The 23,004-nt window shown below is 40.8% G+C and overlaps 3 protein-coding genes across 3 annotated transcripts in view; 2 read left to right on the top strand and 1 right to left on the bottom strand.

The window, feature by feature from the left end:
- Positions 1-23,004, top strand: part of LOC137298514 (zygotic DNA replication licensing factor mcm6-like) — a 385,641-nt gene that overhangs the window by 299,666 nt on the left and 62,971 nt on the right. The gene's annotated exons all lie outside the window — the stretch shown is intronic.
- On the bottom strand, positions 754-2,850 carry LOC137298893 (uncharacterized). The gene is made up of 4 exons (XM_067831254.1): positions 2,803-2,850; positions 1,896-2,123; positions 1,532-1,578; positions 754-844 (listed from the first exon to the last, which is right to left on the bottom strand). The coding sequence occupies exons 2-4, from the start codon at positions 2,116-2,118 to the stop codon at positions 812-814; spliced, it is 303 nt and encodes a 100-aa protein (XP_067687355.1). The 5' UTR covers positions 2,119-2,123; positions 2,803-2,850; the 3' UTR covers positions 754-811.
- Positions 2,507-16,973, top strand: LOC137298773 (uncharacterized). The gene is made up of 11 exons (XM_067831049.1): positions 2,507-2,552; positions 3,489-3,674; positions 9,652-9,758; positions 10,241-10,363; positions 10,870-10,966; positions 12,165-12,400; positions 13,450-13,543; positions 13,916-14,041; positions 14,554-14,682; positions 15,836-16,065; positions 16,932-16,973. The coding sequence occupies exons 1-11, from the start codon at positions 2,507-2,509 to the stop codon at positions 16,971-16,973; spliced, it is 1,416 nt and encodes a 471-aa protein (XP_067687150.1).

Here is a 23,004-nt window from a genome sequence, read left to right as displayed (position 1 = left end):
TCAGTTACTTGTAACTTTGTAGTATCACATGGAGATATCCAACTGACTGTCACGGCGCAGTGTATGTTCTTCTGTAAATAAACACCCTAGTGTGACGGTTCCCGTCCGTGTTTCATCACATTTCTGTTGATTCGTGTAATGCACCACATAATACAGTTCCTCCCACAGTGTAGGCAACATCCATCAAGAAAGTGGCCATGACCTTCATATGAATAGTGGACATATTACGAGTTGTGCCATTGAAGCCAAAAGGTGGTTATTTCAACTTTTGGTGTATATTACACACATTAAGCTGCATTTGGTTCTATACTTTGTAAACTCTGAATACCGTTATACCCGCGAAGCTCCGGGTTAGAATTGATCTTCAGGAAGCCAATGCTTGTAAGAGGCGACTGACGGGATCGAGTGGTCTGACACGCTGACTTGGCTGACAAATGTCATCGGTTCCCAACTGGGCAGATCGATGCTCATGATGTTGATCACTGGCTTGTCTGGTCCAGAGTCGAATATTTACAGACCACCGCCATAATACAGTATAGCTGGAATATTGCTGAGTGCGGCATAAAACTAAATTCACTCACTCACTGAATACCAATGCACAGACATTGTTTCTAAAGTTAAACAATATACTCCTATGGAGAGCTTGAACTGCTTGCTATGAACCGGCGGCATGTATCGCGAAATAGCCATGACACGATAATCTGACTTTCAGTTTAGTGGCAAATCCATCAGCTTGGAAACACAATAGTTATGTATTCTTCAGATGTCTTTATTGACATGATAAGAAACGTTCACCCAACTCTGTCTGTAGCTAGTTGCCTTTTTGACCCTCCTGTTGAAGCTCCTGAAATACAAACAGTGTTCTTGAACATGGACATATATAATGTGAGAGGCTGCCTCAAAGACACGAGCAATGACACACCTAGGCATGTCTGTATTACAAACATTGTCTTGTGTCATCTTGTGTCAGGACATTGGTGTGGCAGGGATTACCGGATTGAACAAACTACTTAACCCAAAAGGTCAACACCCACTAATGTGATTGTATCATGCGTTTCCACGGTTTTACTTCATTCAGTCCCTCTATACCATCCTACCCCACTATTTTAACCTGCAATAGACCCTACAAGCCGATCCAAACACTATACCCCTTCAGCTGTCTATCCCCACTAGCCGAACCAAACACTGTGCCCATATTAGTGTATCCGCTAGTCGAACGCCTTGTCCACATGACCAGAGATGTGGCAAGGTAAGGATATCTCTAACACATCTCCAGCAGTCTACCCCACTTGGCCGAATGACGCATTCATGATGGCTAATTTGCTGAACATGTGTACCCTGCCAGTTCATTCAACCCCATGGCATACTGTACGTCCCCGTCTTCCTAACCCAACAAGTCGGGGTAATATTGTTTGTCAGTATTGTATTCATTCGTAATTACTTTGCTAAAACTGAAAATTTCAAAATTAGTAGTTACAAAGTATGTCTCCAAGTTCTAAAGTGGAAGTACTGGAGCATAATTCCAACTCACCGCATTCAGGTATTTCAAGAGGAGGCTAGCCTCATGCTCGGGCAAATCTTTAAAAAAGAGCGTTTGAATAAACATATATTGTGGTGAAAGATGATCACATAATAAAGTACACAGTTAACTCACGTTACATATTGTTGTAGTGTTGGAGCCCTCTGGAATTACTCCTTTGGTGGTGAGTTAAACCTACTGAGCTTCACAACACCGGATGGTCTGGGGCGGGGTTTACCACAATGGACAACATACACCCGAGGTTCTGTAAGGTTTTGAACCCACATTACACTGACACCTTTAATTTGTGTCATATAATGTAAGGAGCCTCGAACCAGCGTCGAACCACGTTCCCTCACTCATATATTATACATACGGGCCATCATGGCGACAAGGCGGTCCATGCCGATGTGTCTGACGTACGCATGCAGCTGGTCAGCCTCAGCTTCGGACATAAGTTCAACCAGCAGCAACTGCTCGGAAGGCGGAAGTTGGTGGAACGCAGCGGACTTGTGGATCGTCTGCAACGTGGCCAGCAGGTCGGCGGAGACGCAGATGCTGATTACGAGGAGGCAGGAACACACCAGCAGGGCTCGCATTGTGGCTGGCGGAGAAATATGTGATGGAGATTAGTGATCAGGAACCCAGATATAGCTCTCTCTCATTGTCTAACTTCATCAAAGGAATGAGCCAGTCGTACCGACAAGGACAAAGGGAGACATTGATTTGGATTGGATGGATATGTTTTGGACGAGTTTCTGGGTGTAAGTGGATGAGTGAGTGAGTGAGTTTAGTTTTACGAAGTTTTTACTGGTATCCCATCAATATCACGACGGGGGACACCATAAATGGGCTTCAAACATTTTTTCCGATATACGGAATCAACCTCGGGTTTTCGGTGTGACGGGCGAACGCTCTAACAGAATGAATGTTAATGGATAGTCGTATGTAAACAGGGGCTAGCCACAATACACAGAAAAAGCCAACATGAAAGCTAGTCAACTGTGTTTGTTACTCATCCTTGAGCCTGCAAGTGAATATTCTGATGTAAAGGTACCACTCATGAAACGACATGCTACAAAGTGTTCACAAAATGGTAACATGAACGATTGTCTCGACAGGGAATATCCAGGCCTAATACTTGTCAAGATTTATGATAACCAAGCTGCACCTAGTTCTCGTAGATACATCTTGCTGTGTAGCAGTACCACACTCACATTATATGTTACGATGGCTTTAAGTTTTATAGGAACAATTCAAGCATGTTAACTGCACTAACTCACCAATAGTCAGGAAAGGCTCACTGTCCGTGAGTTATGCTCTTACCAGATATCTAACACGTGGACGTGTCACATGACTGTTTTAATCTTATCACATTTATCAAAAAGAAACTTCAAACTGGATTCGTGTTTGTTGGTAGTCAGCTGGTTGAACTACCTGTGCTGGACTTTCCGATACTAACGAAAGGATCGTCATGTAATAGGCCAGTGGACAGAGTACCGGTCAAATCACGTTTGGGAATTTTAGAAAGTTAACAAATTTCGAACTCAAAATCAAAATACTTTACCTATTTACCGATGCAGTGACAACGGGTCTATTTCTCACACAAAACCTGAAAATATCACAGCACAATTTCACTCTATGGACCCGTATGTTTGGCATGTTATTGTTCTCGACAATGACTTATCCGGTGTAAAGTATTTGTAAGAATTAAATGTGTTTATCCGTAAGACTGTCATTTGTTCAGTAACGTGAATTCCACTGACTGTTGAACAAATCTTCGGTAAAATGTCCTTTGGTAATGTAGTCGTCTTCTAGTAAAGTATTGTAAAACCTGATTTAGTTGTTCAATGCAGAGGTTCGTGACCTGATTCTGGAAACCTGTCAGCTATCAGCATGAATATGAGGCAGGTATTGCATTGCTATCTATAGAATAACAGTCATCACAGACATTACTACTGTCCACCAGGTGGTGTTGAAATCAGTACCTCGTATGACTACCTCCAGCTGCTACCACTGTCCGACAACTCCTGGGTACAGATCGAATGTATTGTTGTGGAATCCTTCTCCATGCTTCCTGCAGCATGTAGAACTGTTGAAGATTCTGTGGTGGATTACGACGTTGATGTACCCGTCTACCGATCTGATCCCAAAGGTGTTCCACTGAGTTCAGATCCGGGGATCTGGAAGGCCTGGGGAGTGCCCTGATGTTGTTATTGGCCAGGTAGTCCACGGGGGCACGTGCTGGGTGGGGCCTGGTGTTGTCCTGTTGGAAGAACTGCCAAGTTGAAGGACGTGCGAACGGAGAATGTGGTCGATATATTGATTGACTGTCAAATTGCCTGGGACTAGCACAAGTTCCTGCGGGTGTATGAGATCTCTCCTCACACCATAACACTGTGCACCGAATCTGTCCACCTGTCTGATGCAGTTAGGAGCAAAACGTTCATGACGTCGTCTGTAAATACGGTCTTTACCATCACGTCGCTTGAAGAGAAAACGGAATTCATCGCTAAACCATATGTGCCTCTAGTTTGCCAGGTTCCACGGCAGCACCGTGTTACACCATCTCACTCGTCGACGTCGATGTAGTCGTGTCAAGGAGGGGGCACCTTTTGGACGTTTGGCACGTATTCCTACTTCTCGGAGACTGATCGGTCACTCCTCGGGCTTCGGGACTGATCTTGTGCTGTGTCCCGGACGGGATGATGGCGGTCACGTAAGCGGGTTATCTTGGGCAGGGGTGGTGACTTTAAGTCTTCCTGATCTTGGACGGTCATTTGCCAAATTTGTTTGACGAAATCGACCCCACGATCGAGTTATTGTGCTCACTCTTTGATTCACCAGCTTGCAATCGTCCAATTGCCTTATTTCGATCAGCAGCGTTGAGACGTCCCAATTTCGTGTAGAGTACTTGCAAAGATCGTAGATGAAATTGTGAGATTCATTGGGATCGTTTATAGTCACATGCTTTACTCGTGCTTTACACGTGAGAAACAATCATTGTGCCTGTTATTCGTGCATGACATCCACGAACATCATAACAATCCCGATAAAACCGTTCAAAATATTTTTTGGTAGCATTTGGTCAAGCATGATCTTCTAAAACATCCAAAGAAACAATGTGCAACCCTAAAAAATGTTTGAGTTTACATATGTGTACAAAATTGCCAGTGTCTTTTTGTAATTTCATTTTGCGTTTCTTTTTTTGAAGAGTTTATTATAGGAGGTCATATTACATACACGACAATAGTTTATATTATGGGAGGTCATATTGTATACATGACAACAGTTTATATTATGGGAGGTCATATTATATACATGACAACAGTTTATATTACAGGAGATCATATTGTATACATGACAACAGTTTATATTATAGGAGGTCATATTGTATACACGGCAATAGTCTATATCATGAATTTTGGAAACTCAAGTTAAGTAAACATGTTTTTGATGGATCGGAAGTATTCCTTTACTATGAGGAAGACGATCGCATTGCAGCAAGCATAAAGGATTGGAGACCTACCCATATGCCCTTACTAAGCACACCAGGAGACAAGAATTGACACCAGGGCATCTGCTAAGTGATAATAACGCCTCTTTGATGACAAAAGTGATTACCTGTCCTGAATCAACTTGGCTGAGGCTGTGTGTTGGGAAGACCCTGCTAGGTTATCTCTCAAGGGAATGAACAGCTTCAGACCGAACCGAGCACTCCTCTACCATGACAGCATCTTCTTCACAAACTGCAGGTCATAAGCCTCGTCCATGTCACAACTTATGTCACCGCTGTGGTCACAATGACAGATGCTTCCTGAAGTCCATCATGTGATTATTATATCAACTCCATCTCGTTAACGACTTTGGTAACACTACTCGAAGGGATTCATCAACACTTCAAAAACCGAACGTTGTGTTCATTTGTCCACGTTCGATGGTACTCCAACTCAGATCGCAGTGGTAAGGGGAGATTAACAGGCGATGTCAGTCATCTACACGTGTTTGGTTGGGTAGTCCTGAATGAAACGGACAAATTCATCCGCTGCAGCTACGTCATTAAGAGTTTGTTAGACACCAGGGCCTGCTGTCTAGATAATGCACACTGTCACGTTGTGCTTTGTCCTAGGTAATAACGGACTTCATGGACTGAGACCCATGTATTTTCACCCTTTCCTAAACTACTTTGCTGTTCATTTCTGACTTTTGGACCCCTTATCCTTGACACTGGAATAAAACACGAGGTCACTGGGAAAAACAATCTGCATTTATCCACTAGTCACTTTATCCAAGATTCCTTACATCCCTACCGGGTACCCACCGACTGCTTCCTGCTGGCTAGGTGAGAGGCATCTCATCTCATCTCAACTTTCTTTACGTTTCTGTTTGATTTGCTTGAAGATAATGATTTCGTAGCCTTATTCTCAGCACGTTCGTTTTGCATTTGTCATGATGCATTCAAACAGTTTCCTTGCTTGTATTTTGTTACAGTTATATCATGTTATATGTTATTTCGTCAACAAGCTTAGTGACATGTACCTATTGAATGAAGGCAGTTTAACAATTCAGTTTGACCACCCATATATAACTTTGGCACATTCCTCACTTGTCTGACACGTTCCTCACATGTTTGGCACGTTCCTCACATGTTTGGCACGTTCCTCACTTGTTTGACACGTTCCTCACATGTTTGACACGTTCCTCACTTGTTTTGCACATTACTCACTTGTTGGACACGTTCCTCACATGTTTTGCACGTTCCTCACTTGTTTTGCACGTTCCTCACATGTTTGGCAGGTTCCTCACATGTTTTGCACGTTCCTCACATGTTTGACACGTTCCTCACATGTTTGGCACGTTCCTCACATGTTGGACACGTTCCTCACTTGTTTTGCACATTCCTCACCTGTTTGACACGTTCCTCACTTGTTTGACACGTTCCTCACATGTTTGACACGCTCCTCACTTGTTTGGCACGTTCCTCACATGTTTGGCACGTTCCTCACATGTTTGGCACGTTCCTCACTTGCTTGGCACGTTCCTCACATGTTTGGCACGTTCCTCACATGTTTGGCACGTTCCTCACATGTATGCCCTGACTGATGGAATCCCATTGATAGAAGCTCGATTCGGGTATTAATTGAATATTGAAATAATTAAAATAATTCTTACAGAAATATCGAACACCATACAAATCACCTTTTCTCACGTCAGATGAGTGGGATATGTTGTTAACTCATTGTGCTGTACCGACAGCCTTTAGATTAATCCTAATTTTAAGTTAATCGTCCTCACTGGGAGACAAATACATGGCATGTGTGTATTGTTATGGTAATGTCAGTTAGATAAATACATGTTCAAAACAACTTAAGTTGGAGTTTTTGATCAACTGCTGACTTCTAAATTGTATTTTTATCATGATCAATGCAACAATGTCCCCTTGTCCATCAGGTTCACTTTCAACATTTTACATTTAACAGACATGATGTAGAAAGCAATACTGACAAGAATGGAAATAACGCTATTATGATAAGAGGTGTACACAGTATGGTCTCTCGTATTGCTGTCGACTACCCTCCTGAACACTCATGTATCTGTATTCACTTGTGCTGTCATTTGTGAAATGACAAGCTGCTGGGATATGGAGTCATTTTCAAAGGCAGGATTCCTCATGTGACACGGGGTGCTTGACGTCCAGGGAGATATGGGTGCTGTCTTTCAAGGCCCGGAATTCAGTGTACAGGGACAAGCCCCCAAATATAATGTCTGATCATCATGTCAGTAACACCAGCTTACTAGCCATATGAACTATGCACCAGCAGTACAGATTATCGTTCGATAGACACGTCGATCAGAATCATGCTTAAATAATACGAATTTCAATGTTCGATATAGTCTATCCTGACTGCACTGGAACCGTGAATGTAGTTTACGTATTCCCAATACACCACATGTTAAATGTTCTTGGTGGACACCAAGGACCCGCTTCGGGTAGCCGTTGAAATGGCAGGCAATTCCATGGGTAACAATGCTAATCAACAATTTAATGAAAAGTGTTCTCCGTGTCTCGTCTAGCACGATAGAAACACCACACATGGACCTGGACGTTGAAAATGTTGACCATCAGATATAGTCATTACACCTTCACTATCATTGTATGTCGGTAGTATGGACGTAGGTAATTGCCTCTTATGCTTCCCACATATGCTGTCGCTCCGGGACAACACACTACACACGTACATAATTTCATATTACTAATCCCCAGAAGGATGTATGCACATATCCCTTCATTGTACTAAAGCATGCATTGTCAGGCTCGTAGCAAACCATTTTTGGTGTAATCCCGATAGGTTACAAAGCTTTATATTTAAGTTGTATTGAGACCTTGCCCAACCTTTTTAGCAACAATCATGCATGTGTAAGCTCGGGCTTTTTTAGAGTGGTAGCGACTGCCCTGATTGTACCAGTGAACGCTGTATCACTACAGTAACAACATCCAGTGATATATATTCAGTGATAATCAGTCATTAATTCACCAGAAGCTACAACTCCCCAACAATTCCCGGTGTCAAAATGCGCCATAACCACGAGAGAATATACTGAAACATAAAAAAAAGTCCTCTCTGTTCATCTAGCTACAATAGGTCAATACCTAACTGTGAGCCGGCTGTTGACTGACATTCAGTTCATACAGAAAGAGAACATCAAACGCCACACAATGCAAAAAATATGGCTTAAGAATTGCGTCAGTGTTATTAGTTTCCTCAATGAACCACGTGACTCAGGCATTGTGAGACCTATGTGTAGATCTCTAGCAAGTAGCGACAATACACATACATCGGTTACTGTGACATGAAGTGTTGAGTCAAAAAACACCCGACAGTCAGCGCAGATCATTTGAAAGTCTGTGCTGGCTACGCCTGGTAAGTACTGCCGTCCGAATGCTGGATGCTTGTGTTTAGTGTGTGTTTGGTGTTGTAGTGAATGTTCACTTACACATTATCGCCGTCGCTGCTTATTTCCACCTGCAGTGTGAGGGATACAAAGAGCGTTCGATTATGGAAATAAACCGTTTCTTTATTTTACCGAGGTTTCATTTAGTGCAAAAGGATTTTTTTTGAGAAAAGCAAAGCTGCAATGAAAGTTGCATTACTAAATTTGAGGATATTTTTTTTAAAAACTTGTGTGAAGCACTTTTCCGTTGTAATAGATATTCTGAAGGTGTTAATTAACCCATGTGATAATCTGTATTATTATGTGATTATGTTTTAACGAATGTGAACACTGAAGGTCTTATAATCTTTGCCAAGCCGTTTTACTGCTGCATTTAGTGTTGGTCAAATGGTCAGAAATACTGATTTCAAGTTTTCTATTGCCATCCATGATGTTTGTTTGACTTAAAAATATAGCCCCTGTATCACTTTGCCCACTGTCACGATATTTACCCATATCTGAATATTAAACTGAACTTTGATCCGGTATTTTCAGATACTGATGACATGTCATCCCACTTCAAGTCTCTGGTCATCATTTTCCTGTGCTCTCTTTTACCACCAGCAAATGGTAAATGGGCTATGAAAAGATATTTACAATTCCGTGAGACATCACAATGTTTATATTTCTTTAGATAATTTGTTATCAGCTACCAACAGAGCATGCCTTTCTAATAGACAACGTCAAGGTACTTGGTGCACGGTTTAAAAACTTCGATTTTCAGAAACAATACCGATTACGTCCCATAAATTCCATTCCACTGTTTGGACTAACCATGATTTCTTGGACATCAGAGCGACACGTTGAGTGAATTGCTCTGACCAAATATATTAATAAGTATACTAATTAAGATCCTGATAAAGCATCTTCAGTATCAAAGTCTAAATTGGGTACCAATTATCACAAGTAATTTGTAATTACAAAGTCGATCTTTAGTAACCCATGCTTGTCGTAAGAGACGCCTTACGGGATCGAGTGGTCAGACGCGCTGACTTGGTTGACACACGTCATCGTGGTCCAGTTGCGTTGGTCTATCCTCATGCTGTTGATCACTGGATTACCTGGTCCAGGCTTGGAATAATACGTTAAAATTCATGAAACAACTTCATCTCTCAACTACATATCATCTACATTTTCAGCTTCGATATATGTGAAGAATCCATCATACGTTGACGAGGCTGCAGGATTCCTGGTTGTCACTGCTAGTAACGAGGACCTACCCCCAACTGGCGTGTGGACCTTCTCGGTAGGCTCAATCTTGCATACACTCTTGCTTGCTAATATGGCAAAGCTGTCTCGTTTAAAGAGACTGAACAGGTTAATACATATGAACAACCCTTGTATTTAAGAACTACAGTTCGCTCTAGACACAGGTATAGTGTAGTAAACGGCACGTTTGCCTCAAACTATTTTTTAGTTTAAGGACGAGGGCGCTTATTATTATGCATCGGAGGTGCAACATGATGACACAAGATGTGTAAGTCACCCTGTAAACGTTTTGTATGGTATATTCACACACGTAATAGGTTTTCCTACTGAATACAATCAGGCCATGTCACAATATACATCTGGCTTTATAAATGACTTAGTCAAGCAATCACCTTTTGCTCACCAACGGCGACCTTATTTTGTCTTTGGCATTACTCTCTTCCCATCATGTTTCATTACGATCTATAGTCGGGCTTATCCTATCAGTATCATTGGTTGCATTGCTATTTCCTCTTCCAGTACGCAACGACTGATGACACGGCTACAGCTGGGCAGGATTACATAGGGGCGTCCAAGACAGATCAAGTGGTAACGTCAAACAGAACAAGCTTCGACATTGTTCTCAGGATACTAGATGACAATGTACGTATATAATATAATATTATTTTGACAATGAAGATAATTTGTTCCAGAAGAAGGCTGTGAAACTAGTCTGTGAAACATTCTTTGTGATCAGTCGTGAACATAACGTATAATCTTTGAGAAAAAACAGATACAACAGTCTGGTCATTATTAGAGCTTCATATATTTAATGAGTTGCTGAAGAGGCGTAAACGTAATGATCATTGCTTCACATTAATGACATTAATACCATCATGGAAGTTTAACACCACATCACAATACCCCGGCACGAGTGTATGAGAATGAGGTCTTAATAAGGAAACAACCCTTGCTGTCTCCCTTCATTGATAATGATAAGAACGCCAAATAACTGCAGTAAACGCGACAGAACCCCTTTCCATAGCCACAAGAAATATATGTTTAAAAACACTCCATTGGGATATTGCTGCTGTATCATGGACATTACTTTAAGCCATATATACGTACTTTGTATTGTCCTTGACCCATATTGATTGTGCGTGTACCAGGTTGGAGAAGACAGTGAGGAGTTCTTGTTGATGCTCACAGACTTCTCCGGGGGAGATCCAAACATCAACGTGACTATCATCATCCTCGACAATGAACGTGAGTGGCGATACCACAGTTTAAGGTTTTCACTTTACTGATGTTTGATTGTGCTCATTGTTATGGTTTAGAAATTACTGAGATAAACGACTTGTGAGTCGACTTTAAACCAGCAAAATAAAACACAGACGACTATGTAATATTTAATACTATACTGAATAAACAGTAAACAAGGTTACGAGGCATGAAACAGTACAGGTTTCCAATGCAATACAACTGAGTAAACAATCTAAAATATTGGGTCATAAATCTAAAATATTAACTCACCAAAGTTTCGATATTCCCCTTAAAAACAGATGTACTGATTGAAGAATGTTGACAGCTGTGGTAAGTTCAATGTAGACGAGGCTTCCTGAGTGATTGGGCTTGAAAAGCTGATGTTAGTAGACAGATGAGCGCAAATCCGAAGTAGTAATCCCGCTGTACATCCTAACAACCTTCCATTATACACATATATACAGTTCGAGCGAATTTAGAACTCGCTCATAATTTATAGCACCATACAGAAGACCGGGTGAGTCCACTCTTATAAGGTGAAAATACACACCCTATGTGTAAAGTGGAAGTTAAAATCCACACTCAGCGCTCTATCCATTTGGACCCATAATAACTAGAAGCCAGTGAATGTAGCAATTTAGTGAACAAAACCACAACCTCACTTTGGGTAGTTTGTTTCTTGAATTACATCTATGCTGAACCGTGTCACAGAAAATATCCCGATCTGTAAGGAATAAACAAAGCCAGAAAATGTCACGTGGAATTTCTGATTTGGGCATGTTGTATTTTGTTTACATTTACATGTTATCGAAACATTACATATTTCAAAACATCACAATTGTCACGAATCGTTTCTGTGCGGACAAAAAGTTTCATATGACGTAATGATGTGTTCCTTGATTCAAGACTGACACAGCCATATTTCGTCAAGCTCAAATCAGTATTATTAACGTCACTGAGTACGTGTTTACACAGTGACTGGAGAATTGTTTCCACTGAAATAACATCGAAATAACATTATCTCAATGTTATTCACTGATCAATCATTATTCTCAACAGCATAAGGTCTGCATGATGGTACAGATGATTGCACACCAAGAACAGAAACAAATACTTTTCCAGACTGAGTTCCTTTAATGAAAGCTTTCTGTATGAAAACTATCTAAATATGTATAATGTGTGTTTTTATTTCTCTCTGCAGGGTTTTCTCTGTATTTTTGGCATTACGGTAATACGAGGGAGGGAACACAACATGTACAGATTCACCTGTATAAACATTCCAGCAGGTTCCTCATACAGACAGAACTTACCCTCTTAGTCAACACCATGGACGTGACCGCAACTGCAGGGAAAGACTATGTCCCAGTTCCTAGACTTGTCACATTCGCGGCTGGAGACAACCAACTCATACTAGGGGTGATCATCATCGATGACAAGGTGAGGCACCCCATACGCAATGGAAATACAGGAGGGTTTGCGCGAATCGCTATATATTATTAGCATGTGTTTATGATCAGCTGTTGTTTCACTAACAGTCGAGCGTTCTTGAAGCACCTCGGGCACCGTCCCAACTCATGCACATCGGTTGTTCTAAATGTGTACTATAAATGAGTTTTAAAGGTATACTGAGGAAATGAATACTGCAATCTATTTCTTACAAATTTTTAACAGCATCGTATCACGGTCTGTGAAGCATGCATTCTCGATAATTCCTCAAAGGTTTAGACACTACCGGCTGGAAGCTAACAGTATTACACGCCGTAAAGGGAATGTTGTCGCCGAGGTTTTGAAGGGTTTCGTCACTCAGAATTCTTGCATGCACTGATTCGGAATGCAACAGTACAAGCGACAGGATGTTGGTTTTTGAAAGATCTCCGATCATCGATATACCTAAGGCTGTGTTTCTAAATGCAGCTGTTTCGGCGTCACCATTCCGGTACATATTAAGCTTAATTAGTAGAACGGATAGACGGTGGTAGTAGACTGGAGTCACTGCTGACTCTGACTGTTTCCACAGTTTCTGTAACTTACAAGATACCCATGCCCAACCTACATACTCCTTAAAAGCCAAAGGAAGCTCTTCTGTAATGACAAGGATTACTACAGGAAAATTGATTCAACATATTAATATTGAATCTTAGAAAGGCATATAGAAGTGGACGGCATAAGAGAAGCAAGATTTATGGATGTCAACTTCTTTATTGTGGAAAACACAACATTTCGGAGTGTATGCTTCCTCCTTCATCAGGATAAACGAGCAAGCGTACTCTGCGAAACGTCATCAGAATGAAGGAGCAAACATACGCTGAATACCTTTGTATCATGTCAACTGCCCATCTAATACCCGGAAGTCAGAAGTCTTTAGTGTAGTTGTACATATATTGTCATTTGCAGAATACTCATGTAAAACCGACAACGCCTTCACTCGGACAAGAATGAACTCCGGTTGGAGACTAATATAATAAATCATTGACCTGATCTTTTAGCTGATGGAGCCTTCAGAGAGTTTCATCATCACAGTCAACAGCAGTCAACTCATCAACAACCTGACAATACCTGTGAACATTGAAGATAATGACCGTAAGTACAGAGGCGAAATGACTACGTCAATAAAGAGGCAAGTGCAGTCACGACAGATAAATGAACGTGAGAAAAACAGAGAAACATGGCACTAAGTACATCCAACACATGTCTCTGTACATGGCCCGTCAACACAGATGAAGACAGTAGAACCAAAACAGAATCTCTGAGTACTGAAGTAGACGACGATGACAGTAAGTAATCTAGGGAAGATAGATAAATGTGACTACGTCAATACAGTATTGAAATTATGAACACACGCTAACACATCCCGTCAGTGACATATGTACGCTATATTTGAAGATTAATCTTCGCTCGAGGTATTTCTTTTGTTGGGTCTATTTTACAGTACCTATTTTCGACATTTTTCAGATCCCGTAAATTCTGACTGTGGACGTCTTGGTCAGTATTGCCAGAACGGTGGTTTATGTCTTCAAGAAGACGGAATCTGCTGGTGTTCTAGTTCTTATATAGGACCAAACTGTGCCACACACAAAGGTAGGCACCAATCTATCACGCACCAGTGACAAATGTGATGTCCAATGCACGTCTCTGTTTACGGAACAGACTTCACTCACATTTTCCTGAACACCTGGAATCATCGTTATGTCATAAACATTCGTAACACTGGAATATAATACAGTGAGAATATCAAACTGAATGTTCAGATAACAGCATCCTAATTAAAATGTTCGTAAACAAATTTCATTCCAAGAAAACAATGCTGTACGTACAGGTTGACATGTATTTTGAAACCGAAAATGTGTACATATATCATATATGGATCCAGGATTAATTAACCATTGTCCTTCAAAATCCTTATAAAGTACATTACAGATATTATAGACCATAGTTGCAGACATTAACGTTCAGCCCAATGCTGTGATCATGAAATCACAGCTGGATAAATAGTTTGGTTCTGTTGTAATATTGCAATATATTTCGATATTTCTATATTTCTGTACTAAGCGTGAGACCTGTATTGAGGACATGGAGATTTATACTTTCAGATGACATACAAGGAGGATCTGGCTGTGACAGCCTCCACTGTGTCCATGGGACGTGTATGTCTAACGGGACACTGGCCAGATGTGCATGTGACAGGAACTATACAGGGGAACTCTGCGACAAGGCAACATGTACGATACATGTCATCTATTTATCCGTATTACAAGTAATCCCCTCTACAATTCTCCTTGAAAACATTTGAGCCTACACATATACTGATATGCAAAGAAACTTTCTGTTGCAGAATCTTTCATAATATTAACATGAGAAAATATCATCGAATGAAAACCGCCCCATAGTTTTTGCCAACAGTAAGACCAACAGCAGCACTCAAACATCTTGAAAACTTTGCATAAAAAAGGGTAAAATGCACGTGTTTTGCAAGTAAGGATAAAATGTACGCGCATACATTGTAGTAAGTAACAGTAAAGAGCAGATCGTACTTCTGCAGAAACCCACTTTACAATGTCGAGGTTAACGTCAGCGGAGCGAGAGGGAATCGAAATGCCGTAAATGGGCACGAAAACACGTCACCCAGTGAGTCGAAGGAGAGTGGCAAGGAGGCTACGGGCCTATTTTATCAGGGCCTACCGAACGTACCGAGGAACGCTGCTGACATACAGACATCGTCGCCCGAGACATCGAGAACTTCTTTCACGTCAACAACGTCAACGATCTGCCATGAACCTATACTGACATGTCGCCAATCCAGCACTTCAGGGACCACCTTGATAGAGGTAGTTGACGAAGACAGAATTCTCCAGTTACAGTACAGCAAATGACTAAAGAACTTGCCGAAAATGGAGCGGTATTACAGCGGACATGATCAGACGCCCCACAACTTCAGTCACAAGACGTGTAATTGAATGTATTCTAGCCAGATGTGGACATGCTGCTATTGCAGACTTCTGTTCACGTTTTGCTGTGTTTCTCGCGTGGATCCAGTGATAATACATTCTCTAATTTGACCCCATGTCGAATGTTTGTACCTAGCACGTGCCTATACCATTGTTTCACAAGTCATAACTTGCAATCTTCGCTTTCTAGTTGTTGTTTTTGGTGAAAAAAATAAGGCGAGGAGAAAGTTTCATTTGCTCGTCAGTATACTTTACAGACCCTGTTGTCTGGCAACTTAATTCTCTTTTTGGGGGGCAAGTTGGGCCATTGGAAGCATCAGAATTATACCCTTTTAGCGTTAGCTTGAGGGCAATCCGCCCTTACCAGATCAATGCATGTCTATGTTATCCTCATCTTTAAATAGCACCATAATAACTTTCACTACAGATTTCAGTCAGTGTAACCCCAACAACATCAGCATCTGTATCACCCCTCCTCGAAGCATTAACGCCATCACCGCTATCTACATCAAAGATCACAGAGAGACACCCGACTGTAAGCTAGCCCTCGCACCCACCCCGCCTGACCCTAATGACGGTATTGTTGACTGGTGTGAGGGGTATGCTGCCGTGTTCCGCTACAACACCTCCTGTGGAGAGGTTGAATCCATAGCGGAGGTAATAACTTTTTTAATTCTCTGTTTGTCAAATTTCTTTCCTTCACATCCTCCAAACAAAATGGCAACATCGAACTATGTATACGTACAATAACTTCGTCACGCACTTTGAAGCATTTGTTAGGGCGTGTGATTTGACGTCCACTAAATAGGTATTTCATGTTTACTGACTTGATACTTGTCTGTTCAATGTTTGGCATGTTACTGCAGGACGCTTTAACCACCAGACATCTGAAGATGAAGATGATCATCAACAGCAGGGGGCATGTCCCTGTGGAGGAGACCGTTCACTTCAGTTGCCCATACATATATGGTGAGTCGGAACATATTCGATCTTCACATTCAAAATTACCTGCATGTGCGTGATGTGTTCAACTGTATGAATATTTTACACCATAATTCCAACGGATATGACGGTAGCGGAATACATCTCCGCAATGGTACTTGTATCTGTGTGATTCATGAAGGTCCGAGGTAGAATAGGCCTTCAGCAACCCATTCTTGCCAGAAAAGGCGACTATTATTGTCGTAAAATGCGACGAACGGGATCGGGTGGTCAGGCTCGTCGACACATGTCATCGGTTCCCAATTGCACAGAACGATGCTCATGCTGTTGGCTTGTCTGGTCCAGACTCGATTATCTACAGACTGACGCCATATAGCTGGAATATTGCTGAATGCGCCGTAAAACTCAACTCACTCACTGTACATCTGTGTACGAATAGAATAAAAGGGTTCATAGCATTGACAGATTTCCATTTTTTTCATTTTCCTGATGAAAGTGTTTTTCTGAGATGGATTGTGTTATGTCAGTACGTACATAATGTGAAAAGGGAGTTTGTGTTTGTGTGAGATTGATATATGCAGAGAATGTTGGACTGTAAACTGTTTGATCGCTACTGTGGCTGAATGGAACTAACAGCTGACGTTGTATCTCTAGACCCCTCACTCTTTGCGTCATCTCTGTAGCCCTATCGCAGTGTATCTTTCGCTTATTAGCTTCTCTGAGAGGATACTTCGTGATAATGCCACTGTTATCAGTTATCACTTACCCGAAAACATTCAAGAGCCAGGCAAGTGAACACTCCCAAGAGTGGTAAGTATCATACTTTTATCCCTGCGATTCTTGACTGTAATCATGCCAGCTGCAATTACATCTAGCTGTAATTGCATCTAAGTGTCCAGTACTCATAGTTACATTCACATTACCTTGACAAGATATTGAAAAACACTGCAAATCCCAGATAATGTATTCTTCTTGCATATGCGACGTAATAATTTAGGTTGTTATCATTTTCCCGTTGGTATTGTTAATCCTAACATCATAAAGTAGCCTTTTAGAGGAATGGTGTTTGAGGATCAGGGATATGGGCAGAAGGTTTTGTAAAAGAATGAAGCGGTACATATGGCCAAGTGAACACTGTAAGTTTTCTTCAAATACACATTAAGTGAACAAAGTTATGAACGCTATCCATGTGTATTTCAATGTCAGGGGTGATGCTGGTAAAGTGTACATTTGGTGACTTGTGGATGGTGGGCTTTTCACAGAACGTTGCACGTTAACGTTGTTTGAATCGATATCCCCTTATGTCAAATGTATTTAGGCTAAAGCTCCAATATACCAAATCATACTAACTGCTGAATGAACAACATGTTAATTGATATGACGGATACATGAATCTTGACGTGCGATATAAATGGAACATTATAAAGTCCTGTAGGGTAAAACACCACATGTATGGTTTCACTTCCTTGCGTCCGACTGAAAAGGTGTTGCTGGTTTGTTGTTCTGCCTTGAGACTTAACCATTGCAGATACTAACGTCCTGTGGTATGGTTGCAGTGTTAATACAAGTCCTGTATCTCTCATAGCGGCACATGTCCATGTATACACTGGGCACGGACACATATGAAACCTTTAATATCGCTATTGTGTATAAATAATATTTGATGTAAAATTTATAAATATTTGCAGAACTCTGTGAAACCTTGAACTGGACGGACCTGCTGCATGGAACAACATTTCGATGATGACGTCGGCCTCAACGATTGGATGACGTCTTTGTACTTCGTCATCTAACAACGACCCGAAGGGGTTCGAATATCTGTTTGGACAATTATTTTCAAAAATAAAAGTCTAGATTTTAACAATCGTATATTTCATCCATATGTCATGATTATCATATATTTCACTTTGGAACGAAATCGGTGACGACATGGACATTTTAGAAAATGTTCTCGCTACACTCATTAGATAGTGTATCTTATGCAGTGAGTGTAATGAGTATATGAGCAGAGCACTTCCTGTTCCTGTAGTGCAACCATTGAAGTTGTCACTTGGTCATTTCGATGCTTTACCGGATAACTCGTAGAGTAATTATCCAGGTTTGGCACCAAGAAAGAAATACATGTTTCTGAAAAATGAAAAGGTATTAAGAAATTTGGTCTATATTGTAACCAAATGCATTGAGTGATCAACACTTTGGGATTTAACGCTACCACGCATTACACAGCTGCAATAATATACTGCCCGTTGTCAAGTAAGTACAATAGTTTAAAACTGCGTGGAAATATTTGTTACCGGCAAAACTACTGCCTTGCTCTCGGGAATTATATGACGTGCCGATGCCCGAGAAATATCAATTTTTAGCACAAGAACGTCGTCACTGAAGTGTACTATCAGGAGGTTCTTGTGTCAGCACCGTCACTGCAGGAACTATTGCATGATTCGACAGCATCACCAGACGCTCCAACCTTTCTACTACTACCACCATAGTACCACACCAGTCTTATCAATAGTGCCTTCCTTCATTAAGGGCGTTCAAATAAAATGGGACCGGGCGGTCGGGAAAACAACACAGTATTTTCTTTATTTCAAAACATCCATGCATACTCGCTCGGTCAGTATGATACGGTTACTTTAGATGATAAGAAAGGAAACAATATCTTTTTCGGGGTTAGCGATAGATAAAGTATATTGAGTGTAACGCCGCTTTTGACAGGTTAACAATGGTGTTCAATTACGGTTTAACAAAATTACCAAACTACATTTTAAAAACTGAAACTGAAACGAGTAATGATTGACAGGTTATTATCAGCTTTAACGAGACGTCTTTTACTTACATAAAAGGCAATCTCGATATACTGCCTTTTGTACCTCGGCCTATTTAGCTTGTTCGTCATTGGAGAAATTCTGACCAACACACGTCTTTGATTTCAGGTGTTTTCATTTCGTTCTTCCTTCTTCTTTAAGAGGGGACATCAATGGAATGTTTTTGTTGAGCAAATGGAATTCAAAAGAAATAATGGTATTATATTTCAAACATTATTACGTAATCTTTTGAACGCAGAAAGTATTCCGAGCCGATTTGTCTGTTTGAGTGAATGTTTCCCATTTACACCTCCAGCGTCATTTGCCTTCAGAAAGGACACCACAATGAAGTACTTGTGTAAATTTCCACTCTTTGAAATGGAACATGGTTACAACATTACAAGCCGTAATGCCATTTAATAGATCCATATAATAGCAGACAACCAATGAGCGAACAATAAAGCGCCGCAGTGGCATACCTCCCATAATCACAGACCCAACTCTGTCTGTGCTAACTGGTACTGAGGTGAGATCAAAATGGTCACCTTTATGCTACTTCCTGGTTGTGTCTGAATAAGATCAGGAATATAACCTGTAATCAATGAATACTGGCTGTCCTTTGTCGTTTTGACAACCCGTGAAGGTCCCGGGGTAGAATAGGCCTTCAGCAACCCATGCTTGCCATAAAAGGCGACTCAGCTTGTCGTAAGAGGCGACTAACGGGATCGGGTGGTCAGGCTCGCTGACTTGGTTGACGCGTGTCATCGGTTCCCAATTGCGCAGATCGATGCTCATGTTGTTGATCACTGGATTGTCTGGTCCAGACTCGATTATTTACAGACCGCCGCCATATAGCTGTAATATTGCTGAGTGCGGCGTAAAACTAAACTCACTCACTCACTTGTCGTTTTGACAATGTGTAAGACTACACTAAACCATATTCCGTTGTAGTGCTAGTAGCCGTGGCAGTCGTATATTTGGACATGAAATAGTATTTGCTGTAGTGAGTGAGTGAGTTAATACTTAACGTCACATCGGCAATATCTCAGCCATATCGTGACGAGAACATTCAACAATGATAGATCGCCAACAACAGAAGGTAGATCACCACACTAGGAACCATGGGGACTTACAGTACCTTTGTTACCTGCATGGTCCCTAGTTGGATTTACACCATCCCTTCAGCTGCTGGCGATTGTATGAAAAGTTCGCCTAAATTAAAAGAACATGAATGCTACGATTAAAATCCTGGTAGACTTAAATTTACTGTGAACGTACCCTCTCAGGAGGACAATAATTTTACAATACTTCAACCCCCTTTGAGGGTACAGCCACCAACGATTCAAGTTACTAATTCAAACTACCAATCATTAAAATGCATCTATTTACACAACATAATTTTCAAAATTCCACCAAAAAATCAATTTCTTTTAAAAAACCAATGATTAAATGACAACTAACAGTGCTAAAAAGGTCCTTGATAGTTTTGACATTGAAAAATTTATCCCTTGTGATGGAGAATTCAACACAGTCAAGCAGAATATGCTTGACCGTGACTCTCTCATCACAAGGGATACAAAACGGAGGATCCTCACCTTTTAAAAGGTATGCATGAGTGTATCTTGTATGGCCAATACGACATCGTCGCAAAATGACGTCTTCAAATCTGCACTGACAACCCAAGTATGTATAACCAATGTAGGGTTTTATTTCATGTAGTTTATTTATACCTACTTGGGTGTCCCACTTCTTCTGCATCAGATCACGAGTGTAAGCTCTAATGCTAGCTTTGTAGTCAGAATAAGGAATACGAAGTGGTGTCACAGATTTGTTAAGTGCTGCCTTAGCAGCAAGATCAGCCATTGCGTTACCGGAAATGCCAACGTGGCTGGGTAACCAACAGAAGACGATGTCGTATTGGCCAGTAGCAAGATCATTATATAATTCAATAATTTCTATTAAAAGTGGATGTTTACAAGAAAGATTTTTAATAGCCCGAAGGCAAGAAAGAGAGTCGGAATAGATTATGTATTGTTTATGTTTATGGCGTCTTTGAATATATTTAAGAGTTGTTAATATGGCGTTAGCCTCAGCGGTAAAAATAGAACTGTTGTCTGGTAATCTAGAAGATATTGTTCTGGATCCAATGACAGTGGCACAAGCTACTGCACCACCGTCCTTGGACCCATCTGTAAATAAGGATTTATAACTGCTATATTTATGTTTAATTCATTATATTCTTGTTTATACTGTAATTCATTAGTTTCTGATTTTTTAAATGTGGTCAGTGTTAGGTCCACTTGGGGCCTAACCAACTGCCAAGGAGGAGAAGAGAGAAGACGGGAAGGAGCTATATTTTCCAGCTCAATGCCGGCAGCAGCAAGAAATGGTTTAATTCTTAAACCAAGAGGCGGTACAAGCGAAGATTTCATATTGTATAAGTCCTCACACAGAGGACTGAAAACACAGTTATATGCAGGGTTTGACTCACTGGAATATAATTTTGTTACATACTGTAAAGCTAATTTGATACGTCGCTGCTCAAGAGATGGCTCATCAGCCTCAACGTACAGGCTGTCAACAGGTGAAGTTCGAAAGGAGCCAAGACAAAGTCTTAGACCTTGATGGTGAACAGAATCTAAAAGTTTCAGGTTGCTTTTACAGGCTCCACCATAGACAATGGAGCCATAATCAAGTTTTGACCGGATCAGTGATCGATAAAGTTGCAGGAGGGTAGCTTGGTCCCCTCCCCATTTTGAATTTGAAACGACTTTCAACAAGTCAAGTGCCTTCAGGCATTTAGTTTTGAGGGATTTGATATGTGGTAGAAACGTTAAATGTGAGTCAAAAATTAATCCCAAGAACTTGGCCTCCTTTACAACTTGGATGGGAGTGCCATCTAGAGATAGTTCAGGGTCCTTATGTGGCTTATATGTTCTGCAAAAATGTATACAATTAGTTTGGACTTCGAAAATGTGAAGCCGTTTTCAAGACACCATTTATTTATTTTGTTTAAACACAATTGCAGTTGCCGTTCAATAGTATGCATATTTTTACCTCGGCAAGAAATATCATCCACGAAAAGCGATCCATCAATTGAATCGTTTAAAACTTTTGATAAACTGTTGATCTTGATGCTAAAAAGAGTGACAGATAAAATACTGCCTTGTGGAACACCCTGATCCTGATTGTAATGATCAGACAGGGTAGAACCCACACGGACCTGGAATTGTCTGTCATTTAAAAAGTTGGCAATAAATTGAGGCAAACTACCTCGCAAACCAAAGTCATGTAAATCCCTCAAAATACCATGTTTCCAGGTTGTGTCATATGCTTTTTCAAGATCAAAAAAGATAGACACAGCATGTTGTTTATTAATTAGTGCGTTTTTAACAAATGATTCTAAACGCACTAAGTGATCGACAGTACTTCTGTTTTTACGGAAACCACACTGTACCAAACAAGTCGATTATTTATCATGCGTTCCATGGTCTTGCAAACACAGCTAGTTAGTGAAGTAGGTCGATAATTGGACGGATCCGTATGATCACGTCCCGGTTTAGGTATTGGTACTACTATGGCGTCATGCCATGACGGAGGAAAGTTACCCGATGTCCAAATATCATCAAAAATATTGAGAAGAGTTTCTAGGCAGGATTCCGGTAAGTGCTTCAGGAGTTGATAATGTATGTTATCAGCTCCAGTAGCAGTGTCATGAGCTTGATCAAGAGCAGTATTGAGTTCATGAATAGAAAACGTTTCATTATAATCTTCACCATTATCAGAATTGAAATTAATAGTTTTCTTTTCTTCTTGTTTTTGATATTGCTGGAATTTTGGTACATAATTA

The sequence above is a fragment of the Haliotis asinina genome, chromosome 10 (assembly GCF_037392515.1).
Source record: "Haliotis asinina isolate JCU_RB_2024 chromosome 10, JCU_Hal_asi_v2, whole genome shotgun sequence".
Taxonomy (NCBI): Eukaryota; Metazoa; Mollusca; class Gastropoda; order Lepetellida; family Haliotidae; genus Haliotis; species Haliotis asinina.
The sequence above is the reverse complement of the archived record's forward strand: the minus strand, read 5'-3'. Positions and strand labels throughout refer to the sequence as shown.